This window comes from Pelobates fuscus, chromosome 6 (genome assembly GCF_036172605.1).
Source record: "Pelobates fuscus isolate aPelFus1 chromosome 6, aPelFus1.pri, whole genome shotgun sequence".
In the NCBI taxonomy this organism is placed as follows: domain Eukaryota; kingdom Metazoa; phylum Chordata; class Amphibia; order Anura; family Pelobatidae; genus Pelobates; species Pelobates fuscus.
Genome location: NC_086322.1, coordinates 80,419,991 through 80,445,248, shown reverse-complemented (window position 1 = coordinate 80,445,248; position 25,258 = coordinate 80,419,991). Strand labels below are relative to the sequence as shown.

Below are 25,258 nucleotides of genomic sequence, written 5' to 3'. Positions count from 1 at the left end.
CTACCCGGCACATTTCAAATCGAGTGCTTTAGATATATTCGAAAAGAAAGTAGTCAAGGACTTAAAAATCCTAGACACTAAAAAAATAAAAGATAGACCAAATATGAGCAGAAAAGAAATAAAAATACTAAAAGAATTATATGACGATACCTCAATAGTAATCAAGCCAGCTGATAAAGGCGGAGGTCTCGTCATCTTATCTAAAGATAAATACGAAACAGAAGCTTATAGACAGCTCAACGACTCTAACACTTACATTAAATTGGACAGTGATCCAATAGGAGATATCAAATTGAAATTTTTTGACTATTTAAATAGAGGTAAGGAAATTGGAATTTTAAACGAGAAGGAGTATAACTATATAAAAATACTATTCCCCAAAACCCCAGTGATATACTTTTTACCAAAGATTCATAAATGTTTAAATAACCCACCTGGACGCCCTATTGTGTCAGGAATAGGATCCCTTCTCTCTAACCTATCTGAGTATATTGACATAATGCTGCAGCCGTACGTTAAAAAAACAAAATCTTACTTAAAAGACACAATAGATCTTTTGAAAAAATTGGAAACCATTACCTGGAACAATGATTATATACTCATTACGTGTGATGTCCAGTCACTATACACGATCATTCAGCATAATAAGGGATGCCAAGCAATTAGATCTGTTTTAGAACGAGATGACTCTATGCCTCAAGAACACACTGATTTTATTATTGAAGGCATAGATCTAATTTTAAAATATAACTATTTCTGGTTCAAAGATAGCTTCTACCTACAGAAAACCGGCACAGCTATGGGTACCAGGTTTGCACCCAGTTATGCCAACCTCTATATGGCGGAGTGGGAGGACCGAGCCGTGTGGAGGGGGCATGACTGGGTGGAAAGCCTGATATCCTACTCTCGTTATATAGATGACCTCTTTTTCATCTGGAAAGGCTCTATGAGTTCGGCCAAGGATTTTATCTCTTTTTTAAACATAAATGAAGAAGGAATAGTTTTAACAGCTGATTTTAGTAGTACTGCAGTGACCTATTTAGATCTAAATATATACATTAAAGACAATCAAATACAAACAAAGACACATTTTAAAGATGTAAATGTTAATAACTATATAAGCACTGAAAGTTGTCACAATAAAATATGGCTGGACAACATACCCAAAAGCCAAATGATGCGCCTAAAAAGAAATTGTTCAGATAATTCTGTGTTTTTAGAGCAAGCAAATACATTGAAAAAAAGTTTTATACAAAAAGGCTATAATAGTAACCACATTGATGCAACTATTAACCAAATTACCACAACCAATAGGAACCAACTTATACACAAGGTTAAAACTCCAGCCAATCAGAACAATTGTGATTTTACCCTACCAATCGTACTAGATTACAATAACAAAAACAGACAATTAAAGAAAATTTTAATGAAACACTGGCACCTATTGAAGGAAGACGAAATTCTAGGTAAATTAATCCCTGATAAACCAAAAATAATATTCAGAGGAGCCCCTAACCTTAAAATGCATTTGACAAAAAATTTTACAAAAAAGAGTCCCAATAAGATAAACAATTTTATGGACAAAAAGGGTTTTTATAAATGTAATTGCTGCATGGCATGTAAGAAAACAAAAACTACTAAAAGAACCATTACTGAGTTTAAATCAAATAATACAAATAAAATATATAATATTAAAGATGTCATTTCATGCAACAGTAAAAACGTGATTTATCTATTAGAATGTTCATGTGGCCTTCAATATGTGGGCAGAACGATCAGACCACTGAAAACCAGAATTGCAGAACATTGCAGAAATATAGAAAAAGGTGTACAAAACCATTCAATACCAGCACACTTCTGCATGCACAACAATGATCCTAAGCACCTTACTTTTATTGGTATTAAAATAGTGAAAAACCACTGGAGAGGAGGAGATATTATAAGAAAGATTGGACAAACAGAAATGCAATGGGTATATCAACTAGATACCCTACACCCCAAGGGGTTAAATGTGGATTTCGACCTTTTTAATTTTTTATAATATTTTTTATAAGTTTAGTTAGTCACTCTATATTTTATAGATTACGTATGGTTTAATTTTTATCTTCCCTCTTTTTCATATTAGATTTTTATCAAGTACCCAAATAAGATTTTATATTTTTATTCATATTCCAATTTTTAAGCCATGTGTTTTAATTATTAATTGTCCACCCTCTCTCAAAGTATACTCCACCAATTAGGTGCACTTATTTGCAATATCTACACTCTGCTAATTATGCTTGCAAAGCTACTGTCACTTTATTCACCTTAAGGTTTTTAGCTATTTAGTAAAACTGCCCTTTTATTCTGTTTTTTATTATGATTATACACTAACAGAATATTAACTTTCCCTTTAATTATTGCTTGTGATATTTATCATGTATTATTTATGTCTTTCATATATTTATGGACTATTGCCCTTATCCAATATGGCCGCTACGCCATTACCCGGTCATTACAACCGATACTCCCTTTAAGAGTGGACTTAGGAGTGACGTCTGGAACGCGACGCACACCACTTCCTGGTTGTGCGTGCGCTCCACGAGTGTCACGTCAGCACCCTCCCCCTTCCCTTATGGACAAATCGCGGCCATTTCCGGCCTGCATCACAACAACGCATCACTTCCGGTGCGACACGGATGTCGCGCCATTTCCGGTCTGACGCATGCGCACCATCACAAAGCCGAAACCCGGAAATCATCTCACCAGGAATTCATCTAATCATCAAAGAAGATATATAAACGGACTGTTTGAACTCTACACCACACTTCTGAAGAAGCCTATCAGGCGAAACGCGTAAAGTGGGACTTTATTTTATATATTATATTTTATATCTATATTTTACATTTATTGTCTAGTCTGTTCTATTAAAGTATACTTTTAAGTTACTTTTTTATTATCTTCATTTCCTGGTATCCTGTATATCCTTGGTGGGGATCATACCACCCAAGCTGTTCACACTAGAGCAGGTTTCATGCTCTAGAAAGTGTAAGTACATTACTTTTTACTATTTTACTCTACCACTTGGACCTACTTCACCATATTGCTGCTATTTTTTCTTTTTATACCAACTCCATATTTGGCACCTTTGAATACAACTGCGGCAACCACCACGAATCCTAAGACGGGGATTGTACCGTCCAAGCGCTTTCACAGTAGAGCTCTGTTATAGCTCTACTTCATGTGAGTGGACTGTACTTAGTTTCTTATCATTTATCTCTATAAATATATTTGCTGTATTGCGCTATTATTGTTTTTCTATTTGTATTTCCCTTTGAGGTCACGACCAATTGAAATACTCAAGAACATATGTATGTATCTTTGTATATTTTATTTGTAATACTATAAGCGCGGTATACGCCCTCTCTCTTTCAACATAATCAAACTGTAATGTATCATTTATTTTGGTTATTCTACATTAAATTTGCTAAATGGATTCACATTTGCAGTTGAGTAATAATTGCCCGAGATGCCTGCAGCTATGACTGTTTGTGGCTGTTTAAATAAATTATTATCTCACTTTGCTCTCCTGTGTCATGTGGGTCCAAAGCATTACTTTCATGGCTTTCCGACTCAGAACTTCTCATTCGTAATGTTGCGCCAGCCTTTTCTTTTACAGCAGACAATCCGTGACCTTGTGGTGAAAAAAAATGTGTATGCACAGGTTTATAAACACAAACAGAAATACACAGTGGAACACAAACGAATTTAAGAGGTGATCTCCAAATGCACAAAACACCAAAAGGGGACCGAATCTTAAACAGTTACCACCACTCCTAAATTCATTTTCCTTGGTAGTATTAATAGATGAAATTTAAAATCAATACAGTTTTAATATTAGTTATATTAGTTTTAATATGTACCACACGAAATTCCGATGTACAAAACAACATAAATAAGTGAAGTGTGTGAAATAAATGATAGTTTTAAATTAAATATTAAAAAAAAAAGGGGGGGGTGGGGGTAGAATCTGAATGAGTCAATAGTGCTGGCTCAGAAAGACTCTTATCTCTCACAATCAGTGCTAGGGGCCTTTTAAAAATGCCAGGGGCCTTTTAAGTTGATCCTTAGGGTGTGAGCTCTACACAAGGATGGACTTAAAAAAAAAAAAAAAAGGGCAAAAATATTAATAATATTATATATAATCCATTAGAGGTACTATTGGTTACATATTTATTTTTTTATAAGATTTTAGTCCATGTCAGTGTGACATCCAAAAAATTGGATCACATAGTGACTGGCTCGCTAGTATATGAAGTAAACCACAAATAAAGTACCATAAAGTTTTTTTTAAAGAGACCACAGTTTAAATTATCATAAATGACACCGTTATCTGAGATTCATTTCTGCGGAAGGTTCTGAGTCAGTGTGAACCTTCCATAGCAATCACACACTGGCTGAGATACCAGCAGAAAATCTACCACAATACAATTACACAGTGACTTTAACGTAAAGGTCTAAAGAAGAAATAAAAAGCTACTATAATTACTATAAAAATAAAATACTATATGGGTCTCATTTCTAGGTTTGTTTTAATCTGCATGCGTGATGTATGTAGCTTTTAATAAGCATGTGTGAAATGTCGCAGGTTAGATGAATGGAAACACTAAGGGGTTTAACTGTGGATTGCAAACATGATTGGAAAAATAAATACATAAATCAAAGTAGCCAAGCTGTTAAAAAAAAAAAAAAAAAATTTGGGGGCTTTTAATTCACTTCAATGTGCAGCTTACTGAATAAACTCTAATGGACAACTTGCTTAGATGATCACATTTGAAGTGTGCATGTGCTGAACATAGATTTTATTGCGTCTTGTTGGAGTTGCTATGTCTATAAAATGGCAAACAGGCTTTTTGTATAATTTGCAAATTAGTAATGCTAAGTGGTGGTCGGTATCATTGGAGGAACATGTGTAGCTAGCAGACGTTATTTACTTTTTAGTATTTGTGAGTCGAGGAGATCTACCAGCAGTTTGTATTTACAATATTTAATAACTTTATCTTAAACATCAAACATGGAAATGAGTTAGTGTTTCCACATGATAAATAGAGGACACTGCCCCCCACAAACACACAGCCCCCCTCCTCCTCTCCCCACACACACACACACACACTGAACCTGTCACACACTGCAACACTCCTATGCCTTACTACAGCCCCATATCCCAGCAGACCCCAGGTAAGTTGTCAAACTGTTCTTAACCCCTTAAGGACACATGACATGTGTGACATGTCATGATTCCCTTTTGTTCCAGAAGTTTGGTCCTTAAGGGGTTAAACAGTTTGACTACTTACTCTGGGAGGGGGCCCCAGCACTCCTGGCACCATAACCACTACACAGAGCTGTAGTGGTTATTGTGTGTGGCGAAACCGACCTCGCCACGTGTCCTTGGAGGGGGCTGATTGCCCGCCTCTTGCCTTTGGACTATGGACCAGACTTTATGGGAATGTGATACCCCAGATAGCCATACCATGGAGCCTATTCATATAATGAAAGACTATGGGAAAGACTTTAGCTCCATGGCAATTGTACTGTGTGAGTAGGATCTGCGCGCTATTTGGTAGTTTTGTGCGTGCAGATCCCAGCTATCTGGGGATAGGTGAAATGTCTGTGTGTTATGTGTAAATGTGACTTTATGTATTTTAAAGTGTTTTATGTTGTTTTGCAACCATGTGGTTAATGGAGTCTGCCTTTAGTCCTGGGTAATTGGATTACTTCTCCAATTAACTCCAGGGCAGAAGGGAGGAAACCAGGGTGCATTGTGGGGATGTTTTTCTGCCAGCCAGAAAGGAACAAAAGATACTTTTAGTAACTTTTGAACCCCTGGTCGGATTCATGCCATTTTTTAATATGTTGTTCCCCTGAATGGATTGATTGTGGATATGTATTTTTATGTGAATGTGATGTATGGTTTTAAAGTTATGAAAGTTGTGTAAAAGTATATTTGACACTGTATGCATAATGGGATTATGTGTCACACTAAGGGGAGGGGATGTGTGGGAGGTAACATCTATGTCATTGGTTCTTTTATGCCTCCCCCTGGGTGTGGCCTGTATGTGTGAGTTGGAAATAAAAGCCAGGCTGGATGAGCCAGTCCAGAGTTCCTGTTTTACCCTCAAAGTGATGTGTCGTCTCATTATTGGGGGAAGGATTTATTGTATGCTGTTCCAGTTGACTGCTAGGAGTACAAGCCTATTCGTATGGTTCCTATTCAATGGTCTACAGCATTCATATGCTTGGGAGAATTTAAAAGGTTTCTCGGATTCGGTGATTGTGGTGTCTGCCAGAGTGCTTGGAGTCCTCAGGAAGCACTAGGAGCATCCATTAACGGAGGTACCAAGTTGGGGTGCCAGTGGATCCGTTACATTGGTGGCAAGCGGTGGGATGGCGTCCTAGTGTGAGGTAAAGCAGCTCAGAGACACTGTTTGGATTTACCAATTGAGGGCAACGCTAGCAGTCGTGCAGCGCCCCTGGGAGCAGACAAGTATGGAAGGTTCTGGCTCTGGAGATGATTGGCTGGCCGAGGTGAGGCAGCGAGTGGCCGAGTATGGGGATGATATACCCATGGAGACACGCCGGGTGATCTGGAACCAGGTCATGGCTGAGCGAAACACAAGGCTGGACCGAGAATTCCGGTTGGCAAAAGAGAGGAAGTATGCTCAGCAGCAGGAGCGGTACAGCAGCCGAGTAGAGGCTGCATCCGAGGAGGTTAGCCGTCTTTCCCTGAGGCGGCGGGAGGAACCCGAAGTGGGGGTCCTCATAGACTGGTCCTGTGAGGAACCACAACAGGCAGGTAGAGATGGGACCAAGGTCTCTCCACCGGGCCCTTACTCACAAATGTTGCGGGGCCTCACGGATTGGTCCTGGGAAGACCCACAGATGGCAGGTGGAGATGGGACTGCGGTCTCTCTACCGGCCCTACAGGGATGCTGGGCAGTCGGCCCAGATCCCCAGCGGCAGTGTGCGTTACAGGGAGCTGAAGGTGCCGTTCTTGCTCCCCAGCGGCAGTCTACGGTGCAGGGAGAGGAGCCTGTTATCCCCTCTCCCCAGCGGCTGAAGGTGTGTAAGGGAGAGGAGTTTGTTATTCCCTCTCCCCAGCGGCAGCGCAGCTCACCAAGGGGAGACAGTAAGCCCCTCACCAGCGCAGATGGGACCGTGGTCTCTGCGCCCTGCCTACAGGGAGTACAGAGGGTCAGCCCTGCTCCCCAGCGGCTGAAAGTGTGTAAGGGAGAGGAGTTTGTTACCCCCTCTCCCCAGCGGCAGCTTAGCACACCAAGGGGAGACAGTAAGCCCCACACCAGCGCAGATGGGACCGTGGTATCTGCGCCCAAGTTACAGGGAGCTGAAGGGGCCGTCCTCCCTCCCCAGCGGCAGTGTGATTTGTTGGGGATTGGGAGCCCAGTCTCCATTCCCCAGCGGCAGAGTATCCAGCAGGGAATGGAGAGCCCAGCCCCCTTTTCCCCACAGCAGGACTCTGTGCTGGGAGGAGAGACAGTCGGTCTCCCTCCGCAGAGACGGGAAGTATGCATGGGAGAGGAGATTGTTACCACCTCTCCCCAGCGGCGGATCATTAATGTACAGGGAATAGAGAGCCCAGTCTCCATTCCCCAGCGGCAGAGTGTTCTAATGGGAGAGGAGCTGGTTACCACCTCTCCCCAGCGGCAGCTTAATGTACCAGGGGGAGACTGTAAGCCCCACACCTGTGCAGATGGGACCGTGGTCTCTGCACTTCCAGCACAGGGGGTAGGGACGGTCGGTCCTGCCCCCCCACAACAGGGCTGTTTAGCCAAAGGGGAGACAGTCTGTCTCCAGCAGCAGAGCTGTGTAACTAAAGGGGAGACAGTCGGTCTCCAGCAGCAGAGCGGTGTAACTCAAGGGGAGACAGTCGGTCTCCAGCAGCAGAGCGGTGTATTTAAAGGGGAGACAGTCTGTCTCCAGCAGCAGAGCTGTGTAACTAAAGGGGAGACTGTCGGTCTCCAGCAGCAGAGCTGTGTAACCCAAGGGGAGACAGTCGGTCTCCAGCAGCAGAGCGGTGTAACCCAAGGGGAGACAGTCGGTCTCCAGCAGCAGAGCGGTGTATTTAAAGGGGAGACAGTCGGTCTCCAGCAACCAGGCTCCAACCAGACTACTCCCGTGGTAGTGCTGGCAACAGGACAGAGTACCGCTGGTCTCTGCCCCCTCAGCAACCTACCAAGGCAGCCTACCAGTCCCCCACACAGCCGTGGTGAGGCACCTGAACAAGATTCTCCCTCACCCAGGTGTAGTAACTGTTTATTGTGGGTGGGCTGCTCTGCTGTTTCTGTCTTGTGGGTGGGCTGCTGGACTAACAAGGGCACTGACCGGCAGGAGGTCAAGTACCCTGTTAGTCTGGGGGGTAAAGGGGAGAAGTGTGGCGAAACCGACCTCGCCACGTGTCCTTGGAGGGGGCTGATTGCCCGCCTCTTGCCTTTGGACTATGGACCAGACTTTATGGGAATGTGATACCCCAGATAGCCATACCATGGAGCCTATTCATATAATGAAAGACTATGGGAAAGACTTTAGCTCCATGGCAATTGTACTGTGTGAGTAGGATCTGCGCGCTATTTGGTAGTTTTGTGCGTGCAGATCCCAGCTATCTGGGGATAGGTGAAATGTCTGTGTGTTATGTGTAAATGTGACTTTATGTATTTTAAAGTGTTTTATGTTGTTTTGCAACCATGTGGTTAATGGAGTCTGCCTTTAGTCCTGGGTAATTGGATTACTTCTCCAATTAACTCCAGGGCAGAAGGGAGGAAACCAGGGTGCATTGTGGGGATGTTTTTCTGCCAGCCAGAAAGGAACAAAAGATACTTTTAGTAACTTTTGAACCCCTGGTCGGATTCATGCCATTTTTTAATATGTTGTTCCCCTGAATGGATTGATTGTGGATATGTATTTTTATGTGAATGTGATGTATGGTTTTAAAGTTATGAAAGTTGTGTAAAAGTATATTTGACACTGTATGCATAATGGGATTATGTGTCACACTAAGGGGAGGGGATGTGTGGGAGGTAACATCTATGTCATTGGTTCTTTTATGCCTCCCCCTGGGTGTGGCCTGTATGTGTGAGTTGGAAATAAAAGCCAGGCTGGATGAGCCAGTCCAGAGTTCCTGTTTTACCCTCAAAGTGATGTGTCGTCTCATTATTGGGGGAAGGATTTATTGTATGCTGTTCCAGTTGACTGCTAGGAGTACAAGCCTATTCGTATGGTTCCTATTCAATGGTCTACAGCATTCATATGCTTGGGAGAATTTAAAAGGTTTCTCGGATTCGGTGATTGTGGTGTCTGCCAGAGTGCTTGGAGTCCTCAGGAAGCACTAGGAGCATCCATTAACGGAGGTACCAAGTTGGGGTGCCAGTTGATCCGTTACATTGTGCATGGATTATTTCTTTAATCTAAAAGTGCCCATCCCAAGATCAGGCTCTGGATCCGCCACTGCAGTCATAATTCTTTGACATATTTTATACCCTATTGCTCCCTACCAAGGTTGCATGAAGAAATTACTATAGTAATTATTACCTATATAGAGCCTACATATTCTTCAGTGCTTTACAGAGCTATGCTAATAGAAATACAAAAACACATTAGAAAATCAAAGTGGTCAGCAGGACACTATGTGAGACGAACAAGTACATCTTACCTACTGTTGCACTTGCAGAGGACAAAATAGACTTGCCCCATGTCCCCCAAGAACTCCAACCACTATCTTTTGTAGGCGGATCTTGAGTCTTTTGGGTAGAAACACAGATTATATATTTTCAATGAATGAATAGAAAAATGAATGCATTGGTATATGACAACCAATCTCTTTTTGACTAAAAAAAAAAAATATGCAAAAAATAATTGAAAAATTGAGGGGGGGGGGAGGAGGAGGGGATTGGGGAAAGACGGGAATAGAGGGGAAATGATGGAAAAAGAAAGGAAAAGATTATGGAAGGGAATATAAACAATGGAAAAAGAAGGGAAGAGAAAAATGAGTAATGATGCGGAAAAAAAAGGGGAAATTGATGAAAAATTGTGAAAAAGAAGGGGAAGACATACTTTTCAATCACAATTTTGGAATTTGACAAAAATACTTCCGTGCTAATGAGTTCATATTAACCCCTTAAGGAAGTAAAAGGCCAGCATGATGGAACATTTCCATAATGCATCCTTAAGGGGTTAAGGTACCAAGCAGGTAACCAGCTTTCTACAGCACATATTAGCTAATACATCCATACCTGCATTCCTAGGAGGCCAAGCTAAATGCAATACTGATTACAGAAAAGAATACCTGATTGCAACTGTCTTCCTGAGTCTCCCTGCCTTCAATTTGTGGTTCCAGGTTCACGGAGTCACAGCATTCTAGAGTCTTTACAGGTAATTCCATTTCCTTGCTGTCAAGTTCTTCAGGGGTTGAAAGGGAACCAACTTCGTGAGTCACTTGCACAGGTTCCTCATGTGTTCCACTCTCTTCCAGATGCTCCTCTAATACAGCTTCACCTACGTTGGTCAACTTAAGATCTTTAATCTCTTCTAGTTCATCTTTATTAGTCTCTTCTGTTTGGCTGGTTTCTGTAGACATTATGACTATAAAAAAGGAGAGAGTTTGTCATTATTATAATTTTCTGTCAAGCCATGTTTCAACAACATATATAGAATACATAAAGTAAAGCTCAAAAAAATGATTTCACCGAAATGGCTATACAAAGCTGCACCTTACAATGTGTAAAAGCTCAAAACACATAGCAATACAAAACAAAAAAAATAAAGATCTGAGGAAGCCAAGGTGTCATCGTGCTCCCCCCAGAAGTGTGTCATTGGCACCTTGTTTCTTGGCTCATTAGAAGCTGGCTTTGGACCATAAGGGATGCTGAACCAGAGGGGTACAGAGCCTAGAGGGTTTACCTACCCGCTGTTGTTCTTAATCAGATTGAAATAAAGCTTTCTACAGGTTTATTCCAGTCTCTACACCTTCACTAAATATAAGGTGGAAACCTGTACAGTTAGAGCAGAGTTCAACTGCTCTACACGTGTGTGATATTCCTATTTTTGCACTATTATTTAGTATCATCAGTATTGCCCTATTTTGTTTTTTTCTTACATGTTATATGCTGTATGAAATTGTATATATATATATATATATATATATATAAATATTTATATTGTAATTTCAAAACAAAAACAGCCTTAAAGGATCACTATAGTGTCAGGAAAACACAGCGGTTTTCCTGACACTATAGTGCTCTAAGGGTGCCCCCACCCTCAGGGTCCCCCTCACTTGGCGCTGAAGGGGTTAAATCTCCTTCAGCCACTTACCTTATTCCAGCGCCGGGCTCCCTCAACGCTGGTGACCTCTCCTCCCCCGCCGTCAGCTCCTGGGTGCAGTGGAATGCTGTGCGCGCATTCAAACAGTCCATAGGAAAGCATTTCTCAATGCTTTCCTATGGACGTTCTGCACGCTGGTTGCGAATTTCGCATCCAGCGTCGCAGATGCGCCTCTAGCGGCTGTCAGGAAGACAGCCACTAGAGGTTGGGTTAACCCTGCTATGTAAACATACAGTTTCTCTGAAACTGCTATGTTTACATCTGAAGGGTTAAAACCTGAGGGACCTGGCACCCAGACCTCTTCATTGAGCTGAAGTTGTCTGGGTGACTATAGTGTCCCTTTAAATCGGTCTTTTAATTTTTGAATGATGGTAAAGTCGTCAAAACATGTTTAAAGCACGCACAGAATATAATTGAGTCTTAGACAAGTAATATACTAGACAGTGGATAACAGTGTAAGTGTCCCTATGACCTAGGCATCTCCACCTGACATTGAGTGGTTAGTAGTCTGCTCATGTACATCTGGAATTCTCTACCCCAGAAGTTCTCTCTGTGTCCATGCTCTTCAAACATACAGTAATAATGTAGGTAATAACTGCCTCCAAGTGGAAGATTATCGAAGACAATTTAAAATTAGTATTTCTTTATGTCGTGGCTTTTTTTTTTTTTTTTAAGAAGGCTGGGTCTTTCACTTGCAACCAGCTCTTAACCAAGTAGAATGGGGAAAATACCAAGAGCATCTCAAATGAGCATACATCCACTTAACTTAGGTGCCATGACATGCATTAATGGTTTTTGGAATATTGTGGTTTTTTTTTTTTTTCTTCAATAACTGGATTGAGCACTTTTGAAGGATTATATAGACATAGCGTTGCAAAGTTATAAAAAATAATATCAGGAAGTATTACTTTACTGAGAGGTTAGTGGATGCATGGAATAGCCTTCCAGCTGAAGTGGTAGAGGTTAACACAGTAAATGAGTTTAAGCATGCGTGGGATAGGCATAAGGCCAGGGACTAATGAAAGTATTTAGAAAATTGGGCAGACTAGATGGTTCTTATCTGCCGTCACATTCTATTTTTTTATTTTTCAAAACAATTTCAGTTTAATGAAGCAGTTTCGGGGTGTAGGTAATGAGGTCTCAAATAAACTAAACTAAAAATCACTTTTGTTTCTGCAGCCCTAGCCACACCTCCCCTGTCTGTGATTATTTTTAAAGTTTATTAAGTTTTTATTTCCTGCTCTGTAAATTGAACTTAAATCATACACAGGAGGCTCCTGCAAAATCTAGCAAGCAATAAACAATCCAGGAGATTAAAAAAAACAAAAGAAAAAAACTCTAAGTTAAACATACTGTGCAATAAAGGATGTTTAAGCAATAGATTCACTTTACAGGAAGTATTTAGGGAGGTTGTGCAAGTCACATGCAGGGAGGTGTGACAAGGGATTCATAAACAAAGTGATTTAACTCCTAAATGGCAGATAATTAAGCAGGGGGAAGATCTCTTCACCAAAACGGCTTCGTTAACTACAGTTGTTTTAATGCATTACCTGTGTAATAATTTTTTTCTCTTCAACTTCTTGACATCTCAAAATCTGCAAAGGGATATAATCAACCTGCTATTATCTACTACCACTTGGAAAATTCCACAGTGGCTATTTATAAGTTCAAACCGAGCACTCAAGTAGTAAGATTTTTTTTTAGTTTCCATAGTGATCCGCTTTCACAAGGACTCCCGTTAACAATGTCTGCAAACAATACTAACAGGGTTATTCACAAATGTGAGAGTTCAACCTGAATATCACATTTTAGGTCAACATAGCTTAACTAGAAGAACAACGGAGCCCGCTTTTATGTTTTTACCTTAAGTTTGACATTCTCTTTGAATTCTCAATTTAGTGAATGACCCTGTAAATCGAATATGGTTTTCAAATCCTAAAGTGTCATTACAATTCTAAGAAATATAGGTTTTTTTTTAGGTTTTATTCAAAATGTGGGAATTATCTAACAATATTGACATGCAGTGACACCACGTGATTTAATAAACGTCATGCACATAACTCAATACAGGGTACTTTCACTTTACCTTTTAACCAGTTCAGGATTGTATGGGAAAGGATTCACATTACCTCCTTAAATCACGGTTTCTACATAAATGCCAAAACTAATAAAACGGTGCATATTGTAAACAATGTAACTGTTAACTCCAGCAAGTTATTCTATACAGAGGGATGCAGTTACACAGTATAAGCTTTAGATCTCCAAGTGCCTGATGGGATATCACAACATTGCAAAACAACCAGTTGTGCCTCTTGTCTAATCATCCAAAGTGAGGGTTAATTGACAGTATAGGTAAATACATGAATTAATAGGAACTATTCCTTACCTCTCTATAGCAAGCTGTGCTGTCCCTCCTTCCAGTAATCAGCCTAATTCCTCCACCCTCCCTGCCACGTAGACAGACTGGGGAGAGAGCACTGAAATAGTTCATGTTGCAGTCAGTGAAGGAGTGACTGGATACAGTCTAGAGATTCTAGAATGATGAGCCCAATTCCTTCTGATTAGCATGTCACGCAGAGAATGTTCGCTGTTTTCAGAGTTCTCATGAATGGTTTGTTTATGTCAAATAGATCTGGTTTTCTGTGAGGGTTAAGAATGTGCTATTTTATGGTTTTGAGTTTTTTTTCAGGAAGAAATTGGATATATTTATTTTTTTTGCCTCTCAAATTAAAATAAATCCAAGGCAGCTGGAAGGATTGTTGACTAAACATTAACTTGTATTGAGGTTAAAAGGGCACTTTTATTTTTTTTTATTTTTATTGGTTATATTATTTTTCAATACATTTATGGAAAATAATAGGTGCTTAAATTGAAACACTAAGCAAAAAGTGACTTCTTGTTTTTTTATGAAGATAATGAATGAAATGTATGCCTATAAATGAAAAAAGTTAAGTAAAATATCTCCACCTTCAAAGATGCAGTTGTACCTTTTATAGAGGCTGTCACAGTTACATGCTGACCCATTCCTGACAGGGGATAGGTTCCACTAAGCAAGAACATCCAGGACAAGAGCTCCTAAGAAGTCATGAGCATTTTTATCTGATCAGCAGCTGGGGCTGAATGAATAACTAACCTCATGAAACACATGTAGCCATGTTGCATATATGAACATACCTCCCAACATTGGGAGGGATATGAAAGGGTGATGCCCAAAATGCTCAGGCCTGTCTGGAAAAGGGGTGGGCCTGACTGGCCAACCCCCAACCTGCAGGACCTTACAGAGATGTTGTAGAAGCAATCTCAGCAGGTTGTCCAGCTAATGATGCGCTTGCACTGTGCTGCCTGGGGACAGTGTCCTGGTGTGCCTGGATGCGGGTCACCAGAGAACTAATTTGGGATGGCGGTACAGGATCTCTGTGTGAAGCCATATTCTAATTCAGCAGGTATGTAATTAGAGCTGTCTTTAATGCAGTTAAAGTCCATGTTCTGCAGAAGCCCGCCGCCATAGCAGTTCACGTTTAGCCCAGTGATAAACCAGCTGCTGCAATTTGTCATGTCCCTCAAGCTTTGCCATCACCATGTTGTGTGTGTGTGTGTGTGTTATGCAGTGCTTGGTCAGGCATCATGTCGAATGCTGGGCACTCTGTGTCAATACATGCTCTACTTTTTAGATGCTAGGTCTTATTATAGGAAATTATGTGATTAAATCACATCAGGTGGATTACATTTCTATGCCTCTGGACACCATCAAAGGACTAATTCCGATCACCACTGTTATACATTAACCGGACAATTAAATACAAAAATATCATAAAACAGAATAACAATAAAATTAAATGACACCAAATGTATCCACAAACTAACTGCACTGAATGGCCGAAAAGATGGAATAACCTCAATATAAAGAATATATATATAGAGGTCCGATCACTAAGTGAAGGTAGGGTGGATACAAAAAAGCAAAAAAATTTTATACCAATAAACACAATAGTAATAATAAGTGGGAAAAATATATATCTGTCCTCGGTGTGGGCCCCCACCTGAGGTAGATATAACCAGAAGATGAATAAATGAAATATATAAAAATAAAAGACAAAAGACAAGAAACAATAATACTAAGTGAAATAAAATAAAATGAAAAAAACAGTAATTGTCCGGAAGTCCTCCCTGGGTAGGCAGAATAAAGGTGGTGTCGGGCGGATCAAAGAGCAACCAGATAAACCCTCGTTATGGGAACTCCAACTCCAATTTTTTACTTAATTAATAAATTATTTTTGATAATTTTTATACTATTTATCTAGTTTTATATTCTTAAGCGCACACACCCTATTTTCCATTTCTGAGTATATAACTCATTAAGTCGCTAGAGTGGGTGTGTAGCTGCTACTCTTCTTTTTTATTGATTTATTTGTGGTGTTATCACTGCATGTACTGTTTTCTATAAGTTTCTCTGGACACCATAACAACCTTATCTCTGGGCACCACCTTAAGGGGTCAAACTGTTTATATAAAGTCTACCCCAAAGTTGTCAAGATATCACCCATCCTCCAGGTCCTTCTTCCTCCGCCTCTGTCCCCGACTTCAATTAGGACGCCTCAGACTGGGTGCTGGTGATTTGTTTCTCATTGGAAGCTGCAATTTCTTCTCAAAATGTTCCCTGTCCCAGGGCCTATTTTCTTTAAACATTTATTCAAGCCCCATGACCACTCCAGCCTGATGTAGTGGTTATGGTGGCAATATAACCCTGTCACCATCTCAGTGTAATCTGCCAAACTACTGTAACACAGTTTGATACTTACTTGAGTCCCACTTGGTGTCCGCGCTGCACCCTTTCTACTCCATGTTGTCAGGGTATTTATATCGGCAGACATTTTGTGCTATGATAGAAATTAAAATGTATATTGTCAGAGTAAATCTGAACAGACCAGACTCCATTTTGATATTTTCAAGTTAACAAAAGACACAAGATTTCTATCCCTTCTGTAAAAGTGACCACTTTGCCAGAAGCTAAGGAAAGGCCAACCCCCGGAGTGGATAAGGAGGGGGGAGCATGACTGCTGCCCGGAGAGGTTGCCATGGTGACAAAAATTGATACAATGTTTGGGATGAACTTGGACCGGGGTCACTGGGAAATACTTACCAGACCACTGGAGAGCACGCTGAGGGAACCTAGCAGTGCTGTTTCTGGTCACCTTAAAAAAGAAAACTGCTGTTAGTGTTTTAAAACTGCTGTTCCAGAATTTTGCCACTGCAGTTAATAACTTAACATCATGGCTCATGTCCCTGACATGCCCAGAGAGGCTCTACTCACGATTTTGCAGGCCTTTCAGAGGACACACGGCGCAGAGTCCTATGCTGCACTGCTTCACAGCGTCCAAAACACCCAGGAGTCTCAAGAGGGGTCGGGGCCCACCAGAGGACGTCGTACCCGCCGTTCCAGGCCGCCATCCAGATTGTCTCCCAGTCCGGTGAGGAGAGCCAGGGCTGTGCCACCAGCTACTACCTGTCCGGGGCCGAGTGAGGCTGGCTTTCCGGAAGAAGAAGGAGCGGGGAGAGGTGTTCCACGCGTCGGATGGCTCGGTCGGGGCCTGGCCATCAAGATGGCGGATCCCAAGATGGCGCTGTGGGAGAGGTGAGGTCGCGCAGTCCTCACCCTTCTCTTCCGGCTGCAGCGGATGTGACGTCAGGGCGTGCGGCTGCACGCCGGAAGAGGCGGGGCGCCGCACGCCGGAACGCTGGTGGCGCGTACGTGACGTCTGCGGGTCAAGGAGCGCAGACGCCACTGCCGAACCCGGAAGTCCGGGTGAAGATGGATCCGGGGATTCCGGAACGGAGCACCGCTGGCCCCCCGAAAGTGGAGATGGCCAGCGGGTGCAGGCAGGCCGGCGGAGGAACTCGCCAGGGCCTCTTTGGACCACCAGGGAGAGGAGAGGGACGCAGGATTCCCCTCTTCTTCATCACCCCAGGAGACCTGAAGGTGCTTCTGCAGCCACAGAGGAGGGAGGGACGCAGGATTCCCCTCCACACACCCACCCCAGAAGATCTGGAGCTCCCATGGGGGTGAGCCGCCAGCCCCCTGGAGGGCAGGCTGGCAGGCTGGCCACAGGACCTGTATTGACGGATGGATCGGATGTGGAGCTGATGGAGAGACCCCTGCTCCAGAACCGTGAGTTGGAGTGCGCACGCGCTTGGTTAGGGGCAGAGGGGGTCTCTGGGCTGGAACAAGGGAATTCAGGGGAAGTCATAAAATTGCTGCGCTTAGTATTAGATCGCTTAGGGCAGGTTGGCTTAACTGCGCAGGACGCTTCGCTTCCCACGGGGACCCCTCCGTTGGGTTCTATGGAGGGTACTGCAGGGGGGCCGGTGTGTGACATAGCCCCCCTGGGGATGCATGTGTCGCTGGAGGTGAAGGAGAAAATATTGAAGGGTGAGTATGTGGACCTCATATCGTTAGTCGCGTTTGATAGGGAATCTGCTGATAGACCGCGACGTGGTGAGGCGACGGAGATTGGAAAAGGTAAGGAGCTCCCCCGTACCTTCGGTAATTGGTTGCAAGGATTTGCAACTTACGCTAGTATTTTGTCGACGAGGTTTCCAGAGCGGGCCCCGTCTTTGTTTTCTTATTTGGATTTAATTTGGGGGGCTTATAAAGTTTATGGGGGTCAATGCTGGTTTAAATACGACCAGCAATTTAGACAAAAAATGGCGGTTCGACCGCACATGCATTTTGGCATGCAAGATGGTAACCTTTGGTTACTTCTCATGACCCCGTGCCGTCCAGCCTCATCGTCCTTTCCTTCGGCCGCCGGCGCTCCTGGCGGAGCGTCGGCCGGGATCAAGAAGGGCATCTGCTTCAATGAGAGTCAGTGCAGGTGGTACAACAGTTGTCGATTTAAACATGAGTGTTCCCACTGTGGTGGGGCTCACCCGGCGGTTCGGTGTTTTAGAAGAGGAAAACCCCTCCCCAGGACGGCATCTAAGGATGACGCTCCTCGGGGGGAGGACCCCGGTACGGGCGGTAAAACTGCTTCCGTGGCTCGCATGGTACCCCAGGCATAGGGATGCGCGGGTGCTTTGGGAAGGTTTCACCGACGGTTTTAGGATCCCATTTACTCCGTCTGGGGAGGCGTCGTTTGCGCACAATTTGTCCTCGATTCGGGGTAAGGAAGGGATTCTGGCGGCTAAGCTGCAAAAAGAAGTGGACTTGGGACGGATGGCGGGTCCGTTTTCCTTTCCTCCGTTTGATAATTTGCGGGTGTCCCCATTGGGCCTCGTTCCTAAGAAGGACTAGGGGTTCCAGTGGCAGAGGACAAGACAGAGGGCCCGAAGGCGGTTATTTCCTTCCTGGGTATAGAGATTGACTCCATCGGCTTGGTCTTTCGTTTGCCCAGTGATAAATTGGGGACCCTTACGACCATGGTTGATCGGGTGAAGGGTGCGCGGAAGGTGCAGCTTCGTCAGATGCAATCCCTGTTGGGCCACTTGAACTTTGCATGTCGGATCATGCCTATGGGTCGGGTGTTTTGTAGACGACTGTCTCTGGCTACTGTCGGCATTAGCCTTCCCCATCATTTTATTCGGGTCACCAAGCGGCTCAAGGACGATTTGAATGTCTGGAGTAAGTTTCTCGCAGGGTACAATGGTCGGACTATTTGGCGTCGAGAAGCGATATCTAACGTGGCCCTGGAGTTGTTTACGGATGCCTCCGGCTCCCTGGGCTTCGGGGCATTTTTTTCGGGGACGTTGGTGTGCGGAGCCTTGGCCTGCTGCATGGCGCGAGGCGGACCTGATACGTAACTTGACTTTTCTCGAGCTTTTCCCTATTGTGGTAGCAGTGGAATTGTGGGGGGAGGAGCTCGCGAACAGGCAGGTGGTTTTCCGCACGGACAACATGAGTGTGGTCCATGTGGTGAATCGTTTATCATCTGGCTCGGTTCCAGTATTGGCTTTGTTACGCCGGTTGGTTCTGCGTTGTTTGGAATTTAACATTTGGTTCCGAGCAATCCATGTTCCCGGAGTGTCTAATGTCATTGCCGACTCTCTTTCTCGCTTTCAGTGGGATCGTTTTCGGGAGGTCGCTCCAGGAGCCGAGGAAGCTGGTCTGGTATGTCCCACGTGCTTATGGACCCTTGATTTCGGAACCTAGCAGACCTGTTCAGGAGATCGCTGGCTCCCGCTTCGTGGTCTGCCTATCGGGCAGTGTGGGATCGGTGGCTGGTCTTTGCAGGAGAGTTCGGTTTGTACTCCTCTGAGGGTAGGTTGCTGTCTACTTTGGCTTTCATGTCCTCCTTACGGGAGCGCGCAGCTTCGGTGTCATCGGTGGAACGCAGTTTAGCGGCTCTTTCTTTCCTGATGCGTTGTATGGGGTGGGAGGACCTTTCAAAAGAGTTCGTGGTCCAGAGGGTTCTTCGGGGATGGAGGAAAGAAAGGGTTCCTGATTGTAGACGGCCGGTGTCCGTCCACTTATTGGATGATCTTTGTTGGGTTCTCTCTGCGGTGTGCTTCTTTTCAGGGTGGCCTTTTCTCTGTGTTTTTACGCTGCGCTGCGGATAGGTGAGTTGGTGGCCGCGTCGGCTCGGGCTCTGGCATCTCTTCGAAGGGGGGACGTTCGCATAGGGCAGAGTGGAGTGGAGGTTTTCATTCGGAAGTCCAAAACAGATCAGTTAGGTCGGGGGAGGTCGGTTAGCATTGGTGCTACTGGGGGTAGGTGGTGTCCTGTGGCGCTGGTAGGTCAATACACGCGCTTACGGCCGGAGGCTGCAGAGTCCTTCTTGCTTCACGCAGATGGGTCAGTCTTAACTCAGTCTCAGTTCTCCAGTGTTTTTAAGACTAGTTTGCGGGCTTTGGGCATAGAGGATAAGGGATATTCTCCCCACTCCTTCCGGATTGGTGCAGCAACTCAGGCGCGACAGGTAGGGTTGTCCGATGCTGCAATTCAGCGCATGGGTCGATGGGATTCTCGCAGGTTTCAACTGTATATACGTCCTCATCTGTTATAGTCTGTTGGTAGTTATGATGTGTTGTTTTCTTCACAGGTTCCCCCCGGTATGTTTGATTCATCGGTCACTCCTTTATTTATTGGGCGGCTAGGCGCGCTGAGCACAGACCATACGGCCGGAATCTAGGGCTCCCGCATGAGCAGGTTAGGGTTCGATGGCGGGGGATACGGGGTTTGGAGTGGCACCAAGTGTATCCGGAGTGCGTCGCGCTCCGGCGCTTCGTGACCGGGTCAGTGGTTCTGGTACATCATGCCGGGGGGAATGACTTGGGACGGTGCCAAGCTGTGGATTTAATTTACGCGTGCAAGCACGACTTGGCCCGCTGTATGGCGCTTTTCAGCGAGGTCACACTGGTGTGGTCCGAAGTTATTCCTCGACCGGCTTGGGGGGCGCTGCCACACGCCAGGGCGGTGGAGCGCGGCAGGCGTCGTTTCAACATGACGATCGAAACATAATGAGGGCTGATGGGGTCCACCTAAACGAAATTGGGCTGGATATATTTAATTTGGGATTACAGTCAGCCATTGAACAGGCGCTGGCTTCGGGGGGGACGCAGTCCTCTCCAGGGATAGGGGAGAGGCTGCGGTGGCGGTTTGTCCTTCGCCAGCAAGTGGAACTGAGAGCAGTGCCCGGACGGGCTTGGGGAGTCGCAGCCTGGTCTGGTTGAGGACGGACTTCAGGCTGAAGAGGCTCTGGAAGATTTGTTGTGTTAGCTGTCTGCTGGGAAAACCCAGCAGCTGACAGTTGGTTTAAATTATGCTGGCTTAATAATAAAAGCTGTGGCCGTTGCCCTTACCCACAATTTGGTTGTCTGTGTTTTATTGGGGGGAAGGGTAACGGAAGATAAAAAGGGAGAGAGTCAGCAGTCATGTATTGTATATACAAACCTGTTGATAAGAAATGAGAACGGGGGATGGACAGACTGTTAGCTAAATGCTAATGGAATATAATTAATTCTAAACCCAGACATTTGTGACAGAGAAGATTAAATAATTTAATTTTACTCTCGATATTGTATAACGTCCCATTGTAAGTTTAGGGGTCATACTTAGTTATAACTGTCATATTAGAAATTATAGCAGAATTTGCCAGACACATAGTCTGGACAAAACTTAAAGAAACTTTTTGATCTGACAGAAAACTTAAGTTATATACAACTATAAAGATAAGGTAAATGACGTCAAAATAGCCACCAGGAAAACTTAACTCTTTCCTGGATAGGTATGTTTAGTGGGACGAGACTGCCGTCTATAGACCAAATACTTAAATTGTTAAAAGGAAGGCAACCACACCCCCAGTGTCCCTATTGGTCTATCACCTAGTGATTTTTTCCTTTAAAAGTTAAGACAAAGGGAAGAGAGAGGTATGCAGAGAATGCAGAGAGTATGCAGAGGAAGCAGTTGGAAGCAGGCTAAGTCAGGAGACAGAGAAAGAGACCCATGACATTCAGTTCCTGAAACTACCTACTAATCTGATGAAAATATCTACCGTATTTATCGGCGTATAACATGCACTTTTTTCCCCTGAAAATAGGGGGAAAATCGTGGGTGCGTGTTATACGCCGATATCCGATAATTACTTACCTGTCCTGAAGCGTGGGCCGGCTTCACAGCGCGCACCGCGGTACAGGAACTTTAATTTCAGGTTCCGGTTTCCGGCGGGACTGAAAAGAAGTGTGCACAATAGTGTGCACACTTCCTTTCAGTCCCGCCGGAAACCGGAACCTTAAATTAAAGTTCCTGTACCGCGGTGCGCGCTGTGAAGCCGGCCCACGCTTCAGGACAGGTAAGTAATTATGGGAGGGGAGGAAAGTACACTATGGGAGGGGGAGGAAAGTACACTATGGGAGGGGAGGGGGAGGAAAGTACACTATGGGAGGGGAGGGGGAGGAAAGTACACTATGGGAGGGGAGGGGGGAGGAAAGTACACTAGGGGAGGGGGGAGGAAAGTACACTATGGGAGGGGAGGGGGAGGAAAGTACACCATGGGAGGGAGAGGAAAGTACACTATGGGAGGGGAGGGGGGGAAGTACACTATGGGAGAGGAGGGGGGGAAAGTACACTATGGGAGGGGGGGGGAAATACTATGGGAGGGGATGGGGGGAAATACTATGGGAGGGGAGGGGGGGAGAATACTATGGGAGGGGAGGGGGGGAGAATACTATGGGAGGGGGGGGAGAATACTATGGAAAGGGGGGGACACTATGGGATGAGGGGGGAATACTATGGGATGAGGGGGGGGAATACTATGGGAGGGGGGGAAATTTCTTGGAATTTCTTTCTAAAAATGAGGTGCGTGTTATACGCCGGTGCGTGTTATACGCCGATAAATACGGTACTTATCTCCACACGTCAGCTGATGCCTATATTAAGCATTTCTTGAATAGTGTTTCCCTGATACCCTGTTTAGTCGAATAGCCGATCCACTTCAGCAGTCTTATGCATGCAATGATATTTTATTTATTTATTTATTTATTTATTTGTTGTTTTAATTACTACTTGTTGCTCCTTCCTGGCAAGGTGATTGTGCTTACATCAAGTCTGTTAAGCCCTCTACTTCCATTACTATACTAGTCTAGCCTTTCTAAGGGTCATCTCACCTAGATACCGCTATACTGCAAACCGTGATTACGCATTAGGACAGCAACAGCATAGAAAAACTAAAGCAGATGACTAAATGCCAGTTTATATGTTGGATACTCTCACTATAAAAATCTGCCTTAGGAAAGCATGGACACTAGCTACAACCAAAAATATGGCTAACCACCTAACATAGCACACCCTGCAGGGTTAAGCAATACCTGTATTATTTCACCAATCCCTTTGCCAGTAGATAGAGAGGGACTCACCTCGGGTAAATACCGATATAATATGCATACACATTTTGAAGTACTCACCTTGGCTGATCACTCCCATGATCCACCTGTTGTTTCATTATCTACTGGCAAAAGCCTATTGTATTTAGCCTAGCCGTTATTATTTCTTGTTCTTCTTCCTTTTTTTTTTCTTTTTTCTCTTCTTTCTTTCACTGTCAACTACACAGTTAATCTTTACTAAAGAATGAAAAACGTGCCAGTCTAACTAATGCCATACATTGTAATGCAAATGTAAATGTTGAACACCTGACATATGGCTCGCTCTGTTACTATGTGAGGTTTACTCCTTTTGTTGTTCTTCTCACTGCACTCTTGCAATTGACCAAAACATTAGCCAGATCTCCGATAATATAGTACTTACTCTACAGTTAAGCAAAGAAGTTTCTTATATATTTCACTAATTTTAGGATGTATCTGCTGATTGTTAACAACTAAAAATGTAAAATGTGCCTGATTAATCTGTGTCTCAACATGTAATGCAAATTGAAATTACTCCAACCTTGACACCGCTGTTGTGGCGAACCAAGGCTGCTTGTCAATCTTTGTGCACAAGAAAAATAAAGAATTTAAAAAAAAGGAAAATATCTACTTAACTGGTAATTATACTGGCTTCAATTAATTAATCTAAATTAATTAAAATTTTCTAATAGCATGATATATGACTGGATAAATCACGATCAGATTTCGATATTTAGAAATCTTAGTTAAATAAGAAGTACATGTTATAACCATTCTATTCTGCAGATAGAATTACAATAATTATGTATTTATGTGACATATCACATGTTAGCATATCGTGATATTTATCCAGGTGTATTGATTTGCTCTAAAATAAGATAAAATATCTATTTAGGCAAGTTAAAATTCTGCTTATAGAACATGGTAGATTAATCTTATTGGATGGTCCCAGGAAATGACTAATGAGCTGGTTTAAATGTTATTTTACTTAATTACTTAGGAGGTCTAGCCAGCATTGAAAGGGTTATTCTAACTGTCAGCTAAAGTTTTTATGGCTATTCGCTGGAAGCTTTCTCTGTGTGTAAACTTTCACTCTCGTTCTCTGTGAAGCCGTCATAAATCTTCTTGACAGCTAATGTTGTAGATTCTAAGCTGTATTAACCGTTGGAAAATGTATTGCCATTTGTATTGCATATTCATGTTATACTGAATATGCATTGATTATTGTCACGCATGTTACATATTATTATTTAAATTGTCACAACAAATTGTGATTTTATTTATATGGAATACATTTCACTTACACGATAACGATCTTTGGGATCTGAGAATTGAAATAGTGGGCAATTCTCAACTGTTCACTATTATTATCCCATAAATATCCCCACAATGTTGAAGAAATCAAATGTTGCTTTGTTCACTTTAGCTTTAACTGAACTCATTCAATGTCTGAGAACACTCAGGTGATGCTCTCAGCCAATGATTGAATGTCCAGAAAAGAAGGATAAGCTAGAAGTAACGGAAGATGAACAAGGCTTTTGGAAGTGTGGAAAATGCCAGGGGTGCATCAACAACCCTGGGCAGGGACATGTGCTCGCCCTTAGACAAAGGAGAAGTTCAAAATTAGGACCCATCTGGATTGCAACACATAATGAACCTATGTGCTAAACTGCCCCTGTGATAAACTAGAAATAGGTCGGACAAACAGAGCCTTTAAACCACGAATAAGGGGAATATATTAGAAACATTAGAAAGGAATTCCGTACCCATAACTTATCCAGACATTTCAATGTTGTTCAGGCGAGAAATCCAAAAGCACTTAGGCTTTTATGGATACAATAGGTGAATACACATTGTAGAGAAGATGACTTGAAAAAAGAGCTGGATAAAGCTGAGGCAAAGTGGATTTTCCAATCAGACACTTTGGAACCCAAAGATCTAAACATAGATTTTGAATTAAATGCGCTTCTGTAGATTTTATATCATTCATGTTGTAGTATAGATTTTACATGCTTTAAAACATTTTTTTTTTTTAATCTGAGTGATGGATTTATTA

General features: G+C 43.2%; 1 protein-coding gene across 2 annotated transcripts in view; it reads right to left on the bottom strand.

The window, feature by feature from the left end:
- FAM114A1 (family with sequence similarity 114 member A1) overlaps window positions 1-14,419 on the bottom strand; it is a 53,770-nt gene extending 39,351 nt beyond the window's left edge. Inside the window, exons 1-4 of one of the 2 annotated variants that reach the window (XM_063459912.1) lie at window positions 14,358-14,419; window positions 10,337-10,632; window positions 9,704-9,791; window positions 3,560-3,673 (exon numbers count right to left, since the gene is read on the bottom strand). In XM_063459912.1, the coding sequence (XP_063315982.1) occupies window positions 3,560-3,673; window positions 9,704-9,791; window positions 10,337-10,632; window positions 14,358-14,394 (535 nt within the window). In that variant the 5' untranslated portion in view covers window positions 14,395-14,419. Of the gene's footprint in view, window positions 1-3,559; window positions 3,674-9,703; window positions 9,792-10,336; window positions 10,633-13,756; window positions 13,842-14,357 lie in introns of those variants that run through there. The other variant, XM_063459913.1, reaches the window with a different exon arrangement.
- Window positions 14,420-25,258: the final 10,839 nt, after the last annotated feature.